This window comes from Lagenorhynchus albirostris, chromosome X (assembly GCF_949774975.1).
Source record: "Lagenorhynchus albirostris chromosome X, mLagAlb1.1, whole genome shotgun sequence".
In the NCBI taxonomy this organism is placed as follows: domain Eukaryota; kingdom Metazoa; phylum Chordata; class Mammalia; order Artiodactyla; family Delphinidae; genus Lagenorhynchus; species Lagenorhynchus albirostris.
In genome coordinates, this window is record NC_083116.1 from 122,598,158 (window position 1) to 122,616,101 (window position 17,944).

Here is a 17,944-nt window from a genome sequence, read left to right on the forward strand (position 1 = left end):
CTCTGAGACTCTACTTTCAATTCTTTTGGATATATATCCAGACATGGGATTGGTGGATCATATGGTAGTTCTATGTTTACCTTTTGGAGGAACCATCATGCTGTTCTCCACAGTGGTTGTATCATTTTACAATACTGCCAGAAATGCATAAAGATTCCCTTTTCTCCACAGTCTATGAGGCCACCATTTTTTGCGAGAAGGCATCCTAATTATCTCATAGTGGTTTTGATTTGCATTTCCTTGATGATTAGTAATGTGGAACATCTTTTAATATGCTTGTTGGCCATTTGTATATCATCTTTCAAGAATTGTGTACTCAAGTCCTTTGCCCATTTAAAAAATTTAGTTATTTGATTTTTTGTTGTTGTTGACTTACAGGAATTCTCTATAGAATGAGCTGGGAATTGTTACCTCCTCTTTTAATTTTCTGGAAGGCTTTGAGGAGGGTTAATTCTTTATATGTTTGGTAGCACTCTCCAGTAAAGCCACTTAGTCCTGGGCTTTTCATTTTGGGGAGGTTTCTCATTACTGATTCAATCTCCTTACTAGTTATTGCTCTGTTTAGATTTTCCTATTTCTTCACGATTCAGTCTTGGTAAGTTTGTATGTTTTTAGGAATTAATCTACTTCTTCTGGGTTATCCAATTGTATAATCCTTTCTGTTTGTCACATTGATTATAATATCATCATGTCTCCCTTAGGCTATGACAGTTTTACCACTAGTTTTTAGGTACATAAACCCAAAAGATATTCTTTTTATTGTTTAAGATAAATTGGTTAAGAATTTTGTTTCTTGTAACTCACAAGATTCCCAGCTGACACAGTTTTCTAGTATAGATCATTTTATAATGAGAAAAGTGAGGCCCATAGTGTCCAAATGATTACCCAGCATCACACAGCTAGTACTAAGAGCTAGAATCCTAGCCCAAGTGGTTTTACTCTTTAATTTCTGTGCTTTATGATTCTGTGCCACCTGTTGCTGGGAAACACTGCACTCAAACTACCCCAGAAAGGTACCTTCATTATATCCTGAATTTTGGAGCTCTTATAAACAGCCACACTAAGATAGGGACCATTGACAAGGCCTCGATGAACTTTATAATAAGACCAAATTTTGGTAGTGAAATTTCTATATCAATAAGTTAAAGAGAAATAATTTTCACTCACTGACTTGTATACCAGCATCTTTCCTAACAATGTACTGAATATATAATGCTTTAGGAAAAGGTCTATTCATCCATCCAATAATGCATCCATCCACCTACTCATACATACACACATCTAAATATTTATTGAACAAACATTTATTGACCACCTGCTATTGCCCAGACAATACTCTGGGCAGTGCAAAGCAACCCCTGTTGACCTCTTTTATCTCCTGTAGTGGAATAGTCATGCGTCCCCAGCAATTTTTGGATTCAAACCAAATGGTATCAACATATTTAAGTTCATGAATCCCTTTTTATTTTTTGTGGGTTCTACGTAGAAATATAGGCTTGAATATGTGAGAAATTGAAGTTTGAATGTTGAGCTGAAAAAGAACCAGCTAAGGAGACATGAGAAGGAATCCTCAGTGAGTTTGGAACAAAGGAAGGGGGATGGTGTCATGGAAGCCAAGAGAACCGCCTAGAACAGAACAAAAATAAACTGGGGACCTTTATATGGGAGCTTTATAAAATTCCAAAAAGATAACGAGTAGAATTTCTTTAAAACATTATGGACAATTAACGTTTTGAAAGTACAATGGGGCTCTTTCTCCGTAGACCATTAGTATGAGCAAGTTGCTATGTAATTTTCACCTCCCTAATAATTATTTGTACTTGCATTCAGCATTCCATTGTGACTGGGCTTCATAATGCTGTCATTTCCTGTCCCTCCATCTTCCTCCCACGAAGGTGTTGGCTGAAGGTGGGGGGCAGGGAATCGTGATTCTCACATAATAAAAGTTCTACTTTTCTCAAGGATTTTAACAATGCTATTCCTAGAATGCCTTTTAGAGGTAGGTCACGAATGTCAGAGCTGTACAAGAACTCTCACTGACAATAGATACATCATAGAGCTTTCTGGCAACAACTAGGGAAAAAATGGGGCTCTGGAGTCCTTTTTTAACTCCCTGCATGACTCAGAGTGCAACCTCAGAAAAGGTTTCTTTTCTAATTTCTTTCATATATGAAATAAGTGGCAGCTCTCCATTCCACGGGAGGGTTTTGAAAATTTATTAATTATTGAATTAAAAACATGAGAATGGGGTCAAACGCATGATGCTCTAGAGAAAGGTTTGGCAAACTATTACAGCCCACGAGCCAAATGCAGCCCTCAGGCAATTTTTGTAAATAAAGTTTTATTCGAACACAACCATGTCCATTTGTTTACACATTTCCTGTGGCTTCTTTCTCAATACAGTGGCAGAGCTGCACTGTGTTGATTTGCAAGAGAACCCACTCGGCCTCCAAAGCCTAAAATAATTTGCTGTTCGACCTTTTATAGAAAAGGTTTGCTGACCTGGCCCAGAGAAGTAAGGGCTGGGGGTAGGGGAGGAGGGGAAGTGTATATCTTAGAGTGACAAAAGCCATCCTTGACAGGGCATGGAGATTGCTTTCGGGGGAGCCAACAGCTAGAGGCAAACTTTCCTCTTTGCTAGACCTTTACTGAGAAAGCCACATGAGAAATGTTTTTTAAAAACCTCAAGAGGTGAGGTTGGGAGGTGAAGGCCGAAGGCTAATTAGTTTTTAACAGATGTAGCCCTCTTAGAAACATGAATGATCAAGGAAATCCTGCCATATACTCTCTTAGTCGTGTTACCGCCCTGTACTGGTCATCCACTGACACTCAAAGTGATGACACAGAAGGCAAGGGAAAGATAGAGGCACACGTAATTCCCTTTCCTTTCAGTTATTCTCATCCATCAGCAAGCCACAGGTAGGGAGATTTGGTAGAGTGTGCTCATATCAAGAAGTAAAACAGGACTTTCCTGCTGGTGCTGTGGTTAAGAATCCACCTGCCAATGCAGGGGACACGGGTTCGAGCCCTGGTCCGGGAAGATCCCACACGCCGTGGAGCAACTAAGCCCGTGTGCCACAACTACTGAAGCCTGAGCGCCCAGAGCCCGTGCCCTGCAGCAAGAGAAGCCACCGCAATGAGAAGCCTGCGCACCACAATGAAGAGTAGCCCCCGGCTTGTCGCAACTAGATGAAGCCTGCGCGCAGCAACGAAGACCCAACGCAGCCAAAATAAATAAAGAAATAAATTTATTTAAAAAAAAAAAGAAGTAAAACAAAAACTACCGAGTTAGTTTTGTGCAACATTTCTACTTTTCTGTTCAGAATGAAATATATATACATGTGTAACCTACGAAACACAATTGTGTGATTTCGGCAATTCCTCATATGAGTTACATGCTCTTATATTTGCATGTAAAACCCACGTTGCACAATATATAAATGATTGGTAACATTCATGTTAATAATTGAAAAATTTAGTTTTTCATTACTTAGAATGGCATTCAATAGCATATAAAAGACTATGACATGTTGACAGAGAGACAAGAAGAAAGGGAAAATCTTTACATTTTAGTACCTTTATGAGCACTTTTATTCTGCTTTTTGAACAAGGGGCCTGCATTTTCATTCTGGAATGGGTACCAAAAATTCAGTAGCTGGCCCTGCATAATTAGCCGTATCCTTTAATATCCAACAGATTTGAGAGTCTCTCCCGGCCTTCCACATTGGAACTGCTATCACCAAACCTGTGTTCCGGCAACGACTGAGTGGCGCACCCTGTGACACAGCTATGGGACACGGCTACTCTTGACTCGTGCTCATCTGAGCGTCCACTGCCACAAAAAGTACCACCATCCCTCATCCTTGCAATTGAAGAGACTCTTCCCTAGAAAGTGGCTATTGATAGCAAGGTTTTACTCAAGCTTTGCAAGGAAATAGAGGACAGGGCTTGGGAGGGAACTGCTGTCTCCTACCCTCTGGTGGAGCACAGTAAGGCACTCTGTCACCAGCCTTCTGCCACTCCTCTTAGGTAGCAGCGCAGACAGTAATGAAAGGACACCTGCCGCAAAGGTGATGCCTTTTCCTCTTCAGTTCAGCCCATTTACTTGGCAGTAATACCCACAGGCCCCACTTGGCATTTGGGACAGGCCAGAATTTCCTGCCTGTGTCCCAGCCTTAGGTGATCATATCAAAATTGCTCTCTGCAGGGGCTGGCTCAATCCAGAAAGAAGACATGCAAAGGCCACTCAAAGGAACCAAGGGGTGGTAGGCAGCCCCAAGCTAGTATTTTAATTACAGGCTGTGATGGAAACCTGGTCATCCAGGTGCTTCTCATTTTCACAGGCTGGCTGTTCCTGTGATTCCAAATGGACTCTGTGACCCACCTCATGTACATCCCCAGGGGCTACATAAAAGCTCAGGAGAAGACAGAACCCACCCCGTCCAGCAGCTAACCTGCTGTCTATAGCTCCGCCTGAATGTGCATGTCCCAAATCTGCTGGAATCAAGTGGCCCAAGGAACTTCAGATAATTACAATCCCTTCAGATACCTTGGCCTGCTGGACAAATACGCCAAGTGTATCAGGGAGTTGTCCTAGAATTATGGCCAGATTAAGTCCACCAGCAAAGTTTCAAAAGCAAATGTGCAGGGAAAATGAAACCACCACCAATAAGGGAGAAGTCTGCTAAGCACAGTTCTGTGTGCCATATGCTAAGTTAGATCTGGAAGGATGGTGTCATTTCAGAGCTCTCCTGTTAAAAGCCCTTCCATCAGCTCTGCAAACTTACCTTCCAGCTGGGAGCAGTGATTATTAACTCAGCGGAGAGGTGCTTTGTCAGATTTGAAAGAAAACAAATCTGCTTCAATGAAGGGAATAAACAGCCCCTAATGTTCAGCCTGGGAAGCTTCTGCGTTGACATGACATAATTACCTTCCATTTCATGTAATGATACTATCACATTTACTTTGTTCCTCCAATTCCAAAATTATAATATACCTCCCTCCCTTGACCGGGTGCTTGGGATCCGAAGGAACTCATTTACCTAAATGGCATTTGCTCTTGCAATGAGGCAATTATTTGCATTTTATGCAGAATTCACTGTGTGCACTTGGAAGTGAAACATTTTATCTGAGAATTCTTCATCAAAAACACCAAAAATGAGGCAGACTGCCTCTTCTCTAATATAATGCTAGTTCTTAACTCTTTGGATATTTAAAACCACACAAAATAACAAAGCAACCCACCTCAAATAGATCTCTCCTATTGCCTTTATTGTCACAACTGTTGATTTCTACAACGATGCTCTGCGTTCTATTACCAGAAACAAAGGGTAACAATTTGAGTAACCTCTCAGATTCGTTTGTCCTTTGTTGAATGTGAGTTAAAAATGTAAGCTTGATAAAGCAGGAAACTGACATCTGCTTCAAATATGAAATTAACCCAGGGGTTAGGTGGTACAACCACAATACCCACATCCAACTTTATAACTTAACTCTTCTTGACTTTTCTAAAAATTTTTACAGAAGGAAAAGTTCAAGGGCACTCATCACAGAATTACTGATTACTGGACTCATCCACAGAATAACAGTAAGACTCTCTTATGAAATCTTGGGGTAAAAATCAAGAAAAAAGTAGCAAAGACTAGGCCCTAGAACTACCAAACAATATCTGAAAATAATCAATTGCTTCTTTCGTCTTTGGACATTTCAGTTGGACTAGATAAAGCCTGGAGGGAATACTTAGAGGCTCACACTTTAGGATGACGTAAGGTTTTGTCATTTGTAATTTTCGTGATGACAGAATCCTGTCACGTTGACTTGACTGTCTTCTGGTTAATAAAAAGGCACATACAGTGCTTGTATTTCTTCAGATTATTCTTTTCTGGAGATAGATGAGCCAAAAACACATTTCACATTGGCCACTGAACTGACGGGCAGATAGCAATGGCTAAACATCTCCCAAAACAAAGTGGAAGTTTCCACATCTCATTACTAATCCCCAATATTCAGGTTTCAGAACTGAACTCTTCAGCATTAAGAAGATAGTGACTTGGTTCAACTGCCCCCCGTGGGAACTGCTGGTAGAATAAGAGAACAGTGCGTCTTGTCCAATACGCTCGCAGGACTACATTTGTGGACTTACAGGGTGAAAGTAGCCAGAAAACCAGCAGGCCAAAAAAGACAAAAACCAAAAAAGCCTCTTCATTTTCGAGCTTGACAAACGAGGACATGTGGTTGGGAAATGACCCTCCAGCCTCCGCTCCCACTATCCACCCCCATCCCTTTCCCCAGACTCCAACGTGGCTCATCTTAATCATGTATTTTGCCAGCTAGTGTTTTGATGTTTATTTTGCTCACGTTTAAATTTTTCTTCAATCTACAAAAACCGAATTTCCAGATTTACGAAGCACATTATTTTTGCATTAACTCTACCCACCTCCACAGTTAAGTAAGCATGTATTACTCCACCGAACTCAAAAACGGAAAATAAGGAACTCACGGCACTCCCTATTCTCTGACTACGAAACATACTATGTGTCTATAAAGAGCTTAAAAAAGACATCGCTTGGTTGAGAATAATGGTTAGTAGTGGTAGTGTGCGGCCCGTGGCAACGGCCTGCATCCTCACACCCACTCCCAAAGGATAGGATTGTTTCCTCCTTGGGGCCTTCCCCTGTATCTACAGCATATTGTATTATTTCATATATCACTTCCACCACACTCTAAGATCCTGCAAGGTAAGACTGTATCTTGCTCATTTTGGTAACTTCATCACTTAGCAGTGCTCAGTAAATGTTGGGGGGAACACACGTTAGGTGTAACCAAGGAGTGCTTTTGCGCATGACCAGACAACCAGGCTGCCCAGGCCATTTCTAAGGATGCGGAGGAGGGGAGGGTATGGCAGACACAGGTGGAGATGAGCAGAGCTGAGCATACATTCATTGATTGGGCTGGGGAATCCTAGGGGTGGTGATCAAAGCTTCCGAAACAGAGCCAAAAGAACCGAGGCCTTTGAGTCTGACGGTGTGGTGCAAACACGGGTCTGACTACCCATGAGGACATGGAGATACCAGCCTCTGTGAACCTCAGCTTCTTCTTCAAGGAGGAGATTCCTCTATGTGCTTTATCTACCTCACAGGACAGTTGTCAAGATTAAATGCAAGCTTACGTCTTGCAAGAATTTTCTAAACGTTGGTAGCGTGATATATAGTTACCTTATGTTATCTAAATCAGAACACTCTGAGAGCAAAGGGAGATGCCACCAGTAATTATGTGAGAACAACACCCCTAAACCAGGACCCTCCTGGGCAAAGCTGGTTGTACGGTCACTGGTCTGTCCATCCATCTCTATCTATATTCTATATCCACTGATATCTATATCTACAACTCTGTATATTTATAGCCATCTATATCTGTATCAATATCTCTGTAATTATACTCCATAACTTTATCTACATCTGTATCTCTTCTCATATCTACAACTATATCTATATCCACCTCCATCTATTATTTATTGATGCTATTATTATAAGAACCATCTCAGAGTACCTCACTTTCTCTATTTCTCTTAATTTCTCTGGCCGTCCATTGCTCCCTCTATTAGCCATTTCTCATCAGGACGCTATCTTTCCCGAGACTCTTCTCTTGGTAGTTTCTCTCTTCCCATCTGCTTCTCTCCCTTCCCTTCTTCTGCTCTCTTAACTGGTAATAATAAGGACCAAGAAATTTTTATTTTGTATCTGTCATGTTTCTTACACAATGTTCTTTGCTCCTCAAAAAACTGTAATTTGTATTTCTCTAAGAATACCAACAAAACTTGTCCTTTCTTAACGGAGAATCCAGTGTATTTGAACGAGCAGTAGTTTGCGACTTGGTACATGTGTGTAAACTTTGGGAAAGCCTTTTGATTAGTCTGAGATTCAGTTTTAGCATCTAGAAAATGGGGTAATTATTCCGCATTAATGCAAAACAAGTGCTTCAGAGCAGCCACAGTAGCTGTTCATTAGAATCAGCTGAGGAGTTTCTGAAACTCTATTCCTAGGCTCTATCCCAGATCCAGTGCTATGGACCGAATGTTTGTGTTCCCCCAAATTCTTATGTTAAAACCCTAATCCCCAATGTGACGGTATTAGGAGATGGGGCCTTTTGAGAGGTAATTAGGTCATGAGAGTGGAGCCCTGATAACGAGATTAGTATTTTTATAAGAAGAGACACAGAGAGGTGATTTCTCTTCTCCTATCCTCTCTCTATGTGAGGATAAAGCAAGAAGGCAGCTCTCTCCAAGCCAGGAAGAGGGCCCTCACCAAGAAGCCGACCATGCTAGCACCGTGATCTTGGACTTCACATCCTCCAGATCTGTGAGAAATAAATTTCTGTGTTTAAGCCACCAGTCTCTGGTATTTTATTATAGCAGCCCAAATGGACTGAGACACCCAGGCATCACGATATTTTACTGCTCCTTGGGCTATTCCAATGTGTAGCCAAGGTTGAGAATCACTAGTCTGCAGACTATACAAAATCATACAAATGTACATTATCATGTGTATAATGGCATTTAAAAAATTTTTAACCCTATGGATTAGTAACTCAATAGAAGACAGATTATCCAGCCCTACTCTAAATAACTGGGGATAGGAAAGGAAAGATGAAATTTGAACACACTTTGAACTACCCTGGGTCATATTCTGAAAGATTCATAACAATAGAATTATCTCATTATCAACTCCGACACTCTAACTTTGAACAGGTGAACCCTGGTTCCTCCCATAGCTTTGTCCATCACTTAAAAGTAGCTGTACCTCCATCAGAAAGAATTGTCTGATGTGAGTTATCATTTAGCTCTTAAGACAAGATAAAAAAAGAAGACATCTCTTTCAAAGAGAAAATGTAAGAGTGGGAAATTAAATGCAAAGATGCTAATTACCAACCACAGATTAGTTTCCAAATTGTTCTTTTAACTTCTAAAACTAATGAGTAGAGATATACTCCATACCGCAAACCAGGCTCCCTGGAAACTTTGGTAATTAGAGTATCTCTTTGTAATGGACATCGCTCAATAGGTAAGAGAAAAAATCAGAATGATTCTCATTATTTATAAAACTCATTAGTGACAAAGAAACAACAAGCACTTGTACCAGAAGTACCATTCTTGACATCTTAAAACAGTGTCTCTGACAGGACTGTGGAAATTTACTTTTCAAGTAAAAAAGCTCCACGGATTTAAAAAAGTGACACCAGTGACTTTGGTTTTAAAACTTGCTGTTTAGTAATCAGTGCAGGTTTCTCTATGAAGTTGCTGATCTGCTCTTTCATGTTGCAACAGCTGGCATCCGGCCAGTGTAAATGTTAAATTGACACCTGGGCTGGCCCTTAAAAATGCCAATGACATTGATGGAAATGCATACCTGTAGAGCTAGCTGGGGATCCCAGAATCTCTAAACAATAGGCCATAGTTTGGGTTTCTGGCTATTGATCAAATGGCTTGGAATACACAGGAACCTCAATCCAACCAGGGACAAGGAAAAATCCATCTTAATCAGAGAAGACTGAGCTGTACCTTCCTAAATTCATAATCCATGTCTTTTAAAACTACATTTCTTTGGCAGAAATTTTTATTGTTTTGAGTTAAAGCATCTAGGCCACCTCAACTGTGCCAATTACGTAAATTCATAACCATGTTACAAAACAGATGGCACAATATAATATCAAATAATATCATCTTTCTACCATTATGAGGGACTTAGGCAAACTATTAAAATTAATGAATCAGGGCTTCCCTGGTGGCACAGTGGTTAAGAATCTGCCTGCCAATGCAAGGGACACGGGTTCGAGCCCTGGCCCGGGAAGATCTCACATGCCGTGGAGCAACTAAGCCCGTGCCCCACAACTACTGAGCCTGCTCTCTAGAGCCCGCAAGCCACAACTACTGAGCCCACGTGCCACAACTACTGAAGCCTGCACGCCTAGAGCCCGTGCTCTGCAACAAGAGAAGCCACCACAATGAGAAGCCCACGCACCGCAGTGAAGAGTAGTCCCTGCTCACCGCAACTAGAGAAAGCCCGCACACAGTAACGAAGACCCAACGCAGCCAAAAATAAATAAATTAATTAAAAATAACAATAATAAAGTAAAATTAACGAATCAGAATCTAGGATGTAAACAAACCGTTGGCCTTTCTTCGTGTCTTTGAGCTTTCTGAGAGATTCCGTCCCCACTGCCAAGATTTCCACCATAATTTCTCTATGAGCACATCCTCAGGAAAGCCTTGAAGAGCCAGAGGGTCACTTCACACAGGCTCCCTGGAGTGGATCAGATTCAAGGTCAACTTTAATCTTTTCAGGATGGACCCAGGAAACAAGCCCCTCAGCCACCAACTGTACTCTTAAGAGAGGTTCTCTCCCCTCTGCAAATCTAGGAATGGGAGAGATCTGGGCTGCAGAGACTAGGACACCACTGACAACACTCACGTGAGTTTTTCCCTAGCTACTTTCCAACAGCCCTAATTTAGAGGTGCTGGGCTGTCCAAAAGACCAAATACTCAAAAATCAATCTTGGCAGATACTTCTATTTTTATAAAAATGATCCCCTACATCACATAGATCCTATATTTGCTAATCAGTCCATAGTCAGCCTGGTTGGAACAAAGAATCAAGCCTGTGGTACTGAAAGATTTTTCCCCCCTTGGCCTCCAACCTCTGCTCACTTGTATCAGGGTAGGCCAACCATGCTTCCTGATTTCAAATCTGTTTCACTAACTTCTCATAATTAAGAATATTTCACTTTGGAGAAGCAAACAGTGTGAACTCTTGCTGTTTTGAGAGGTGCAATATAAGCACTTTTTTCATACAACTGCAAAAAACCAGAGCACTGCAGCCTCTGTGAAAAAGACTTTGGTCATTCTCGAAAAAAGTAAACATCAAAGTACCGTATGACCCAGCAATTCCACTGCCAGGTATATACCCAAAAGAATTAAAAGCAGGGATGCAAACAGATACTTGTATACCAACGTTCACAGCAGCATTATTCACAAGAGCAAAAAGGTGGAAACAACTCAAATGTCCCCTGACAGATAAATGGATTAAAAAAAGTAATCTATCCACACAATGAAATATTATTCAGCCTTAAAAGGAATGAAATTCACAGATGTTCTACAACATGGATGAACCTTGAGGACATTATGCTAAGTAAAATAAGCCAGATGAAAAAGTACAAATACTGTATGATTTCACTTATATGAGGTACCAGGTGCTGGAGGGAGGGGGAGTGGGAAACTCTTGTTTAATAGAGACAGAGTTTCTGTTGCATAAGATGAAAAAGGTCTGGAAGATGAAAGTGGTGAGAGTTACAAAACATTGTGAATGTACTTAATGTCACTGAATTGTACACCTAAAGGCAGTTAAGATGGTACATAAAATCTACCATTATGTTACATACAATAGAACCATTATATATATAACATAAATAACATAACCGTTATGTAATATATATTTTACCACAATTAAAAAAAAAAGAGCACCACAAAAAATCCAAAACCTCAGCCAATGTTAGTGGGACCAATTTATAGTACAACCTGTAAAGTACATAATCCTTTCAGCTGATTTTTCTAGTTGCAGATGAGCCAGTAACATTCCTGTCTTAACCATTTCTACAAGGCTTTCCAAATGACCCTCCTCCATGTCAAACTTTAGTTACTAGCCTCGGACAATCAGTACAACTGGCCCAGGATTCAATAACATACATGTTTGCTCTGGCCCAGGAGTACCTGATACCCTGGGAATTCTGAGCCTAAGATGGCACGTGTCCAAGAACAAAGCAACCTCATGTCACAAGATATGGAAGGCCCAGGGGATCACCTGCTTGAGTCATGGCCTCCAAGTGCCTAGGAGTCCTCAGTTTAAGTATGCTAATTCTCCTGAGCCAAGGGTCAAAACAGAGACATCCCCAAAGCCAAAGATGAAACTATTTATGCCGAGTGTTCAACCTACTTGATGAAGCAGTCTCGTCCATCCCGGTTTGCCGTCATCTCCCATCCATAGGGCGGCACCTGGTTCAAGCCCCAGGTTCCCGAGGGAGGTGGCCAGCCTGAAGACTTTGTCCTGTGGCTGGAAAAAAGAAAAGCAAGGCATCATTACACCTGACTCCGGAACACTTCTTCTGAGACAAACCCCAGAAGGGGCACAGGACTTGCTCGTCTCCGTTACGGGCTGTGTCCTCAGCTGACAAAATGAACGATTAGAATGTTTTTGTGTCAGGTGGCACGCTCAGTATCTTTCTTTATAGTATCCTGCAAGCTGTTCCCAGCTGCCCTGTGAGCTAAGTATACTCATCTCGTTTTACAGATGAGGAGACGATGAATGGCTCACAAAGCTTAGGTAACTTTCCTGAGGACACACAAGCCAATTCTGAACAAACGTTTAGCACACTTTCCACGACACTAGGCATTCCTGGGACCAGACATTAGGACGGTTTGGCATATAAACAGATATCACACCACAATACAAATGCACAAATGAAAATAGATTCCTGTTTTTATGGATCTTAAACAAATAACCCCAAGCCTCAGTTTTCTGGACTCCTGTGACCAAAATACAAAACTTCCACTCATATTAATCATACTCCAGTCAAGGTGACTGGTCATAAAACCTTAGACAAACTCTCCATTTATGTGGCAATGAAAATCCACACATTAACTTCTACAGTTTCTAGTCCACACCTGAAATGTGACTCGTCAGCAACATGAAAGGGTAGGTTACGGAGAATTTTCTAGAAGCCTTTCCAAGAACAAGAGGAAAAAGGGAGTGACTTCACGTGACAAGCAGCTGAGATGGGCAGTGTTGCACAGTGACAATTCCCATCCAGAGGCCTAAGCCCAGTTTCTGGAACATTGCTGAATCATGGCCGCTCCTCTGCTGCCTGGGACCTGCAGAAATTCCACTGTTCTCTCATGAACATCAAAGACTCCTTCAAAGCTCAACCGTGGGAAGGAAATACATGCTGTCATTTTAGGATCAACCAACATCCTTCGTCATTTGTCCTTTGGCTCCAGGTGAAGTTCCCCACTCTGGATGGCCTATTAGATGTTCTAGGTGGTTCCAAATTGCAGACAGGAACCAAAGTGTATATGTGTGTGTTCGGGGAGCAGTGAGGACACTTCCAGGGCCTCACAGTCAGCATCTCAATAGTGAACCTGGGAGCCCTTAGAAAGAGGCGCCCCACCCCCTGCACCAGGCATAAGACACACAGCTTGTACAACTGTCCATGGCAGCCCTCCTGCAGCAAACATCCAAATCAGGGGTGTCAACCTGTCTGTGAGGAGGGGAGGCTTTGAACTTCCCAGGATGCAGGGCATTCCACCCCCGACCTCCACCCTCACCCAACTCACGCAGCTGACCATGAACCGATGCTTCTCCTCAACGGAAACCAGCCTCACTTCCTGTAAGTTTCCTGGAGAGGAACTAGTTTGCAGAATTTTAATGACCTTCGTTGCCTTTCTTTAACTTCCTTTCAGTTTTCCCACACCCTTCAGAAAGCGTGGGGAGCAAAAGAGTTCACAAATTTAACACAGGTCCCGCCAACTTAGAGGCCCACCACAGGGCTAATTCCCACCCGTGGACTATTACACGAACAGACATGCCAAGTTTTTGTTCCTCTTCTCTACACCTAAGCCAGCAGTGGCAGTTTCCCCTGGTGGTGTTTGAAGAGCGAGCTGCTTGCCTGCAGTGAGAGCCCATGGCTTGGTCCCCCTGAGGTTCTACCAAAAGCCCGCCAATTTCTCCACAGCAGCAGAGGATGCATTCGGACCAAGCCCTTCGAGGTATGAACACAGTGTATACTGTTGTTAAAAAGTTTTGCAAAAGCAAAAGCAAAGCTACAGTAAGAGATGACGCACAGAACATTCCTGTAAGTGAAAGGAGGCCTATATAGAGAATGCAACAATTTATTCCGGATTACTAAATTACGTCCAGTATCAGAATGTTCATCTTTCCCAGAGGGGGCGAACTTATTAAAAACAAATAAACTGTCTTCTTTTCTTTTCTCTTTTCTTTCCTTTCATTCTCTTTTTTCCCCCTGAAGTCTAAATCACTAAAAGAAAGAGGCTGGCTTCCTAATATAATTTACATGTAAAATACAGGGTTATAATAATGAGCAAGAGGGAGCCTGAATTTTATTATAAACTACATTCTGTCCCGTAAGGTGTGTTCAGGAAATAGTAAAAAAAAAAACCCAATAGTTCAGCGAGATGTTTTCAAATAAAGCCTTTTGTCATAAAACACCAAATACAGTGCTAATACTGGAAAAAACACTCATTGAGTTAATTAGGGGCAAGGGACATCAACTGATATAAAACAAATCATTGAATAATTAGAATCAGACACGACTACATGTTTACCTGTTAATGTGTTGACATAAAATACATGGGTCGGAATGACATTCATAGAACTTAGCAAATTCAAATTAAAAGCAAATTAAAGTGCCAGTAGGAAAAAAAACCCCCAAAAACCTCTTTTCTAAGTATCCGACCATATATCCTCAAATCAACGACGAAGGTCAAAATTAAGGAGGGGTTTGGCTCCTATGTCTCTGTGGTGTGGTTACTGGGAAGTCCACCCCAATATACAACCTTGGAAGCAGGCAGTTGCTCTCCACTGGGAAGATGCTCCGGGGACCTCCTTTCCTGGTTCCCATCTCTGTGGCTGCACCAAACTGTCTACCACTCCCAATCGCCCCCCACCCCAGTGCAACGGAAAGACAGTTTTTTCCTACCAGGAGTGCAAAGACCTGGCCCCTGGAGAGCAGCGGCAGGGCCAGTGCACATAAATGTGGAGTCTTCTGGGCCTTTTGCTTTAGAGCCGCCTCAGATGCAGAGATTATCCTCAGGATGGACCAGGTGCTGCTATGAAAATACAGTCCTGTGCAGAACTCCTCACTTCTGGCTGTAACACTGACCCTGTGTCCCAGTGTGAGACGCATGCCCTTTATTTCCCCCCATTTCAGAAAGAGTCCACTCTGAGTTCCTGGGCATCCTTCCCAGGGGCCGAGGCCTCTTCAGATTTCTCTTCTTTGAATGAGGTCTTACCTTTCTTGTCCAAAGACCTATTAGCCTCAAAGGTTCTCTTGACTCCCTCTGTGGAGGCTAAAGACTGTCCTGTAAATAGGAACCCTGCAGCTCTGCTCAGCTGCCGGCATGCAGGTTGGCCCCATGGAGATTATCTGAAAAGACCCCTCTAGCCTAGGGTTTGCCAGATTTAGCAACTACAAACACGGGACACCCAGTTAAATGTGAATTTCACACAAATATCAATTTTTTAGCATCAGTGTATCTCATATAATACTGAGGAATACTTACACTAAACAAATTATTCATCATTTATCTTAAATTCAAATTTAACGGGGTATCCTGTATTTTATCTACAAACCCTACTCCAGACCCTCAAATAAACGAGCACCCAGATTCTCTGGGAGTATCAAAGAGGCTAAAATATCATAGCCTAGAGTCTTTCTGATTTGTCTTTACCTTAGTAGCAGGACTGAATACTGCTACCAATGAGTCTAAAATGTGAAAAGAAGTACCCTCAGCTACTTGACTAGATTCAAAACAGACAACAACCTCCTAATATGCGTCTGGGGGTGCATGAGGATTACAAGTGGTCAAAAGCCATCATTTTCTGTATCTCCCAAATTGAGCTGACAAGAACCCATCTTGCAGTTTTTGTTAACGATTACCAGGCTCTAGAAATTATGATTCAGCAGGTCTGAATTACAACCAGGAATCCATGAGTGAGTGTGTGTGCGTGTGTGTGTGAGTGTGTGCGTGTGTGTGTTGAAACAAGTAATCCCGATGACTCTTACCTTAAAGTAGGGTTGCTAAATTCAGCAAAAAGCAAAACAAAATATAGAATGCACACTTAAATTGAATTTCAAATAATTTTTAGTATAAGTACATCCCATGCAACATTTGGGACATAGTTATACTAAAAAATAATTATTTGCTATTTATCAAAAATTCAAATTGAACCAGGCATCCTATATTTTACCTGGCAAGCATGAGGTCTGGGAAATACTAGTCCTTGCTACTCCAAGTTTGGGCTGAAGTCCAGCGGCACGGGTTTCTCCTGGGTGTCTGTGTGCAATGTAAAATCCGCATTCAGTAAACAGCCCTAGGGGATTCATATACCCACTAAAGTCTGCTAAGTGCTGCCTAATCAGCAAAGCCTGTGAAGCCTCACCACACACTGCAACCACATGGGGGAATTTGTAAACGACAGATGCCTGGGACCAAGGCCACGCCATTCGAGTCAGAACATGTGCGGATGAGGCCAGGCCTCAGGGATTTATAGCCCGACACGGCTGCTACTGCCCAGTCATTTTACCATTGCTTTTCGCTCACAAGACGTAGGAGAGGCAGCCTGTGGCGGTCAAGAGCACGCAAGCTGGAGCAGGAGGTTTGCCAGGTGTGGTCTGTGGACCAGTGGCGGCATCACCCATGAACCTGTTAGAAACGCAAATTCTTGGGCCCCATCCAAGACCTACTAAACCCGAAATTCTGGGGATGCGGCTGACTCAGCAATCTGGGTTTAACCAGCCTCCAGGCTACGCCGGTGCCCACTTGAGTTTGAGAACCACCGAGTTACAATCAGACTCTCTTCAATTCAGGCATTTATTTTTCATAATCTCGAGTGCGTTACTCAACCTCTCTAAACCCCTCAGTCCAGCTCCTCCTCTGTAAAATGGTGGTAATAGGACCGCATCTTGGGGTGACAAAATGCATTTTGTAAAGATTTCAGTATGCTGCCCGCCACATAGTATTATAGTATGTGCTATAAATTCTCTGCTAAGTAAATCTCTACCTAACCCTCAAGAGAATATAAGACTTGGGGTGGTTACACAAGTATAAATGGCTTCATCCATTCTCAAAACAGCAGAAGGGTGAAAGGCTCAGTCATCTACTTTTTTCCAGTCTGGCAAGAGCAGGGTAGGAAGGGGCTGAAGCAAACAGTTACACCTTCCTGTAAGTTAAGAAGTGGATGAGTTCAGCAGAAGTAGAAGCAAATATCAGAAATTCGTTTTGTTTTTTAACCAGGAATCATGTGTGTGTGTGTATCCATGGTGCCGAGGGTCAATTTCCACTTGTCTCAGGCCAGGCTTTGAGATTCCTTGCAGCTCTCATGTTCTGTGACTTCAACCTGAGATCATGGCTGTGTGAACCACTTTCAAAGGCTTAGCTCAGCCTTAAAAATAGCGACCTACATTGGCAGGGCTATTTAAGTCATCCCAGAAACTCCCAACAACTGCCTGAACTGGTTTGCAACTTTGTGTTATATTTGCAACAGATTGAAACTGTCCTGGACAAAAAAGATCTTTATATTTCATAAGAAGTGAGAGCAGCTATGAAGGGTACAGGCAAAGGTACAGAACTATTTATGCTGAGACCATTCGAGGAAGCAACCCATGGTCACTGCCTGCGTGCATGCCTCTAAATCCTGGGCCAAATCTTGATGGCAAATCTTCTCTGGGAGAAGCAGTTTATTAGAAACCACCCGCGGGCCGCTAGAAACACACCTCAGTAACAGATAAAGGGATGCTGTAGGGGAGAAGGAATGTGAGGTCCGGTTCCCAACTCCCAAGTCAGACAGACTCAAATTCTGCCACTTACTAGCTTTGTGACTCTGGACTCTCAATTCTTTGGGTCTTATTTTCTTCACATGTAAAACAGAATTGGTCTCACTCAATGATTCCCTCCCGAGACACGTGGCAACATCTGGAGACACTTTTGGTCGTCATAACCAGGGGAAGCGGTACTCCTGGTATCTAGTGGGTAGAGGCCGAGGATGCCACTAAACATCCTGCAATGCACAGGATGGCCCCATCACAAATGACAAATGTGCCCCTGCTTAGCTCACAGAGTTGTCGTCAAGAATAAACCAAGTGATGAATGTACAGTTCT

The 17,944-nt window shown here is 42.3% G+C and overlaps 1 protein-coding gene across 1 annotated transcript in view; it reads right to left on the reverse strand.

The window, feature by feature from the left end:
- Nucleotides 1-12,037, reverse strand: part of FRMPD4 (FERM and PDZ domain containing 4) — a 181,532-nt gene extending 169,495 nt beyond the window's left edge. The window contains exon 1 of the mRNA XM_060138152.1: nucleotides 11,985-12,037. Coding sequence (XP_059994135.1) covers nucleotides 11,985-12,022 — 38 coding nt within the window. The 5' untranslated portion in view covers nucleotides 12,023-12,037. The remainder of the gene's footprint in view (nucleotides 1-11,984) is intronic.
- Between the last annotated feature and the right edge of the window lie 5,907 nt (nucleotides 12,038-17,944).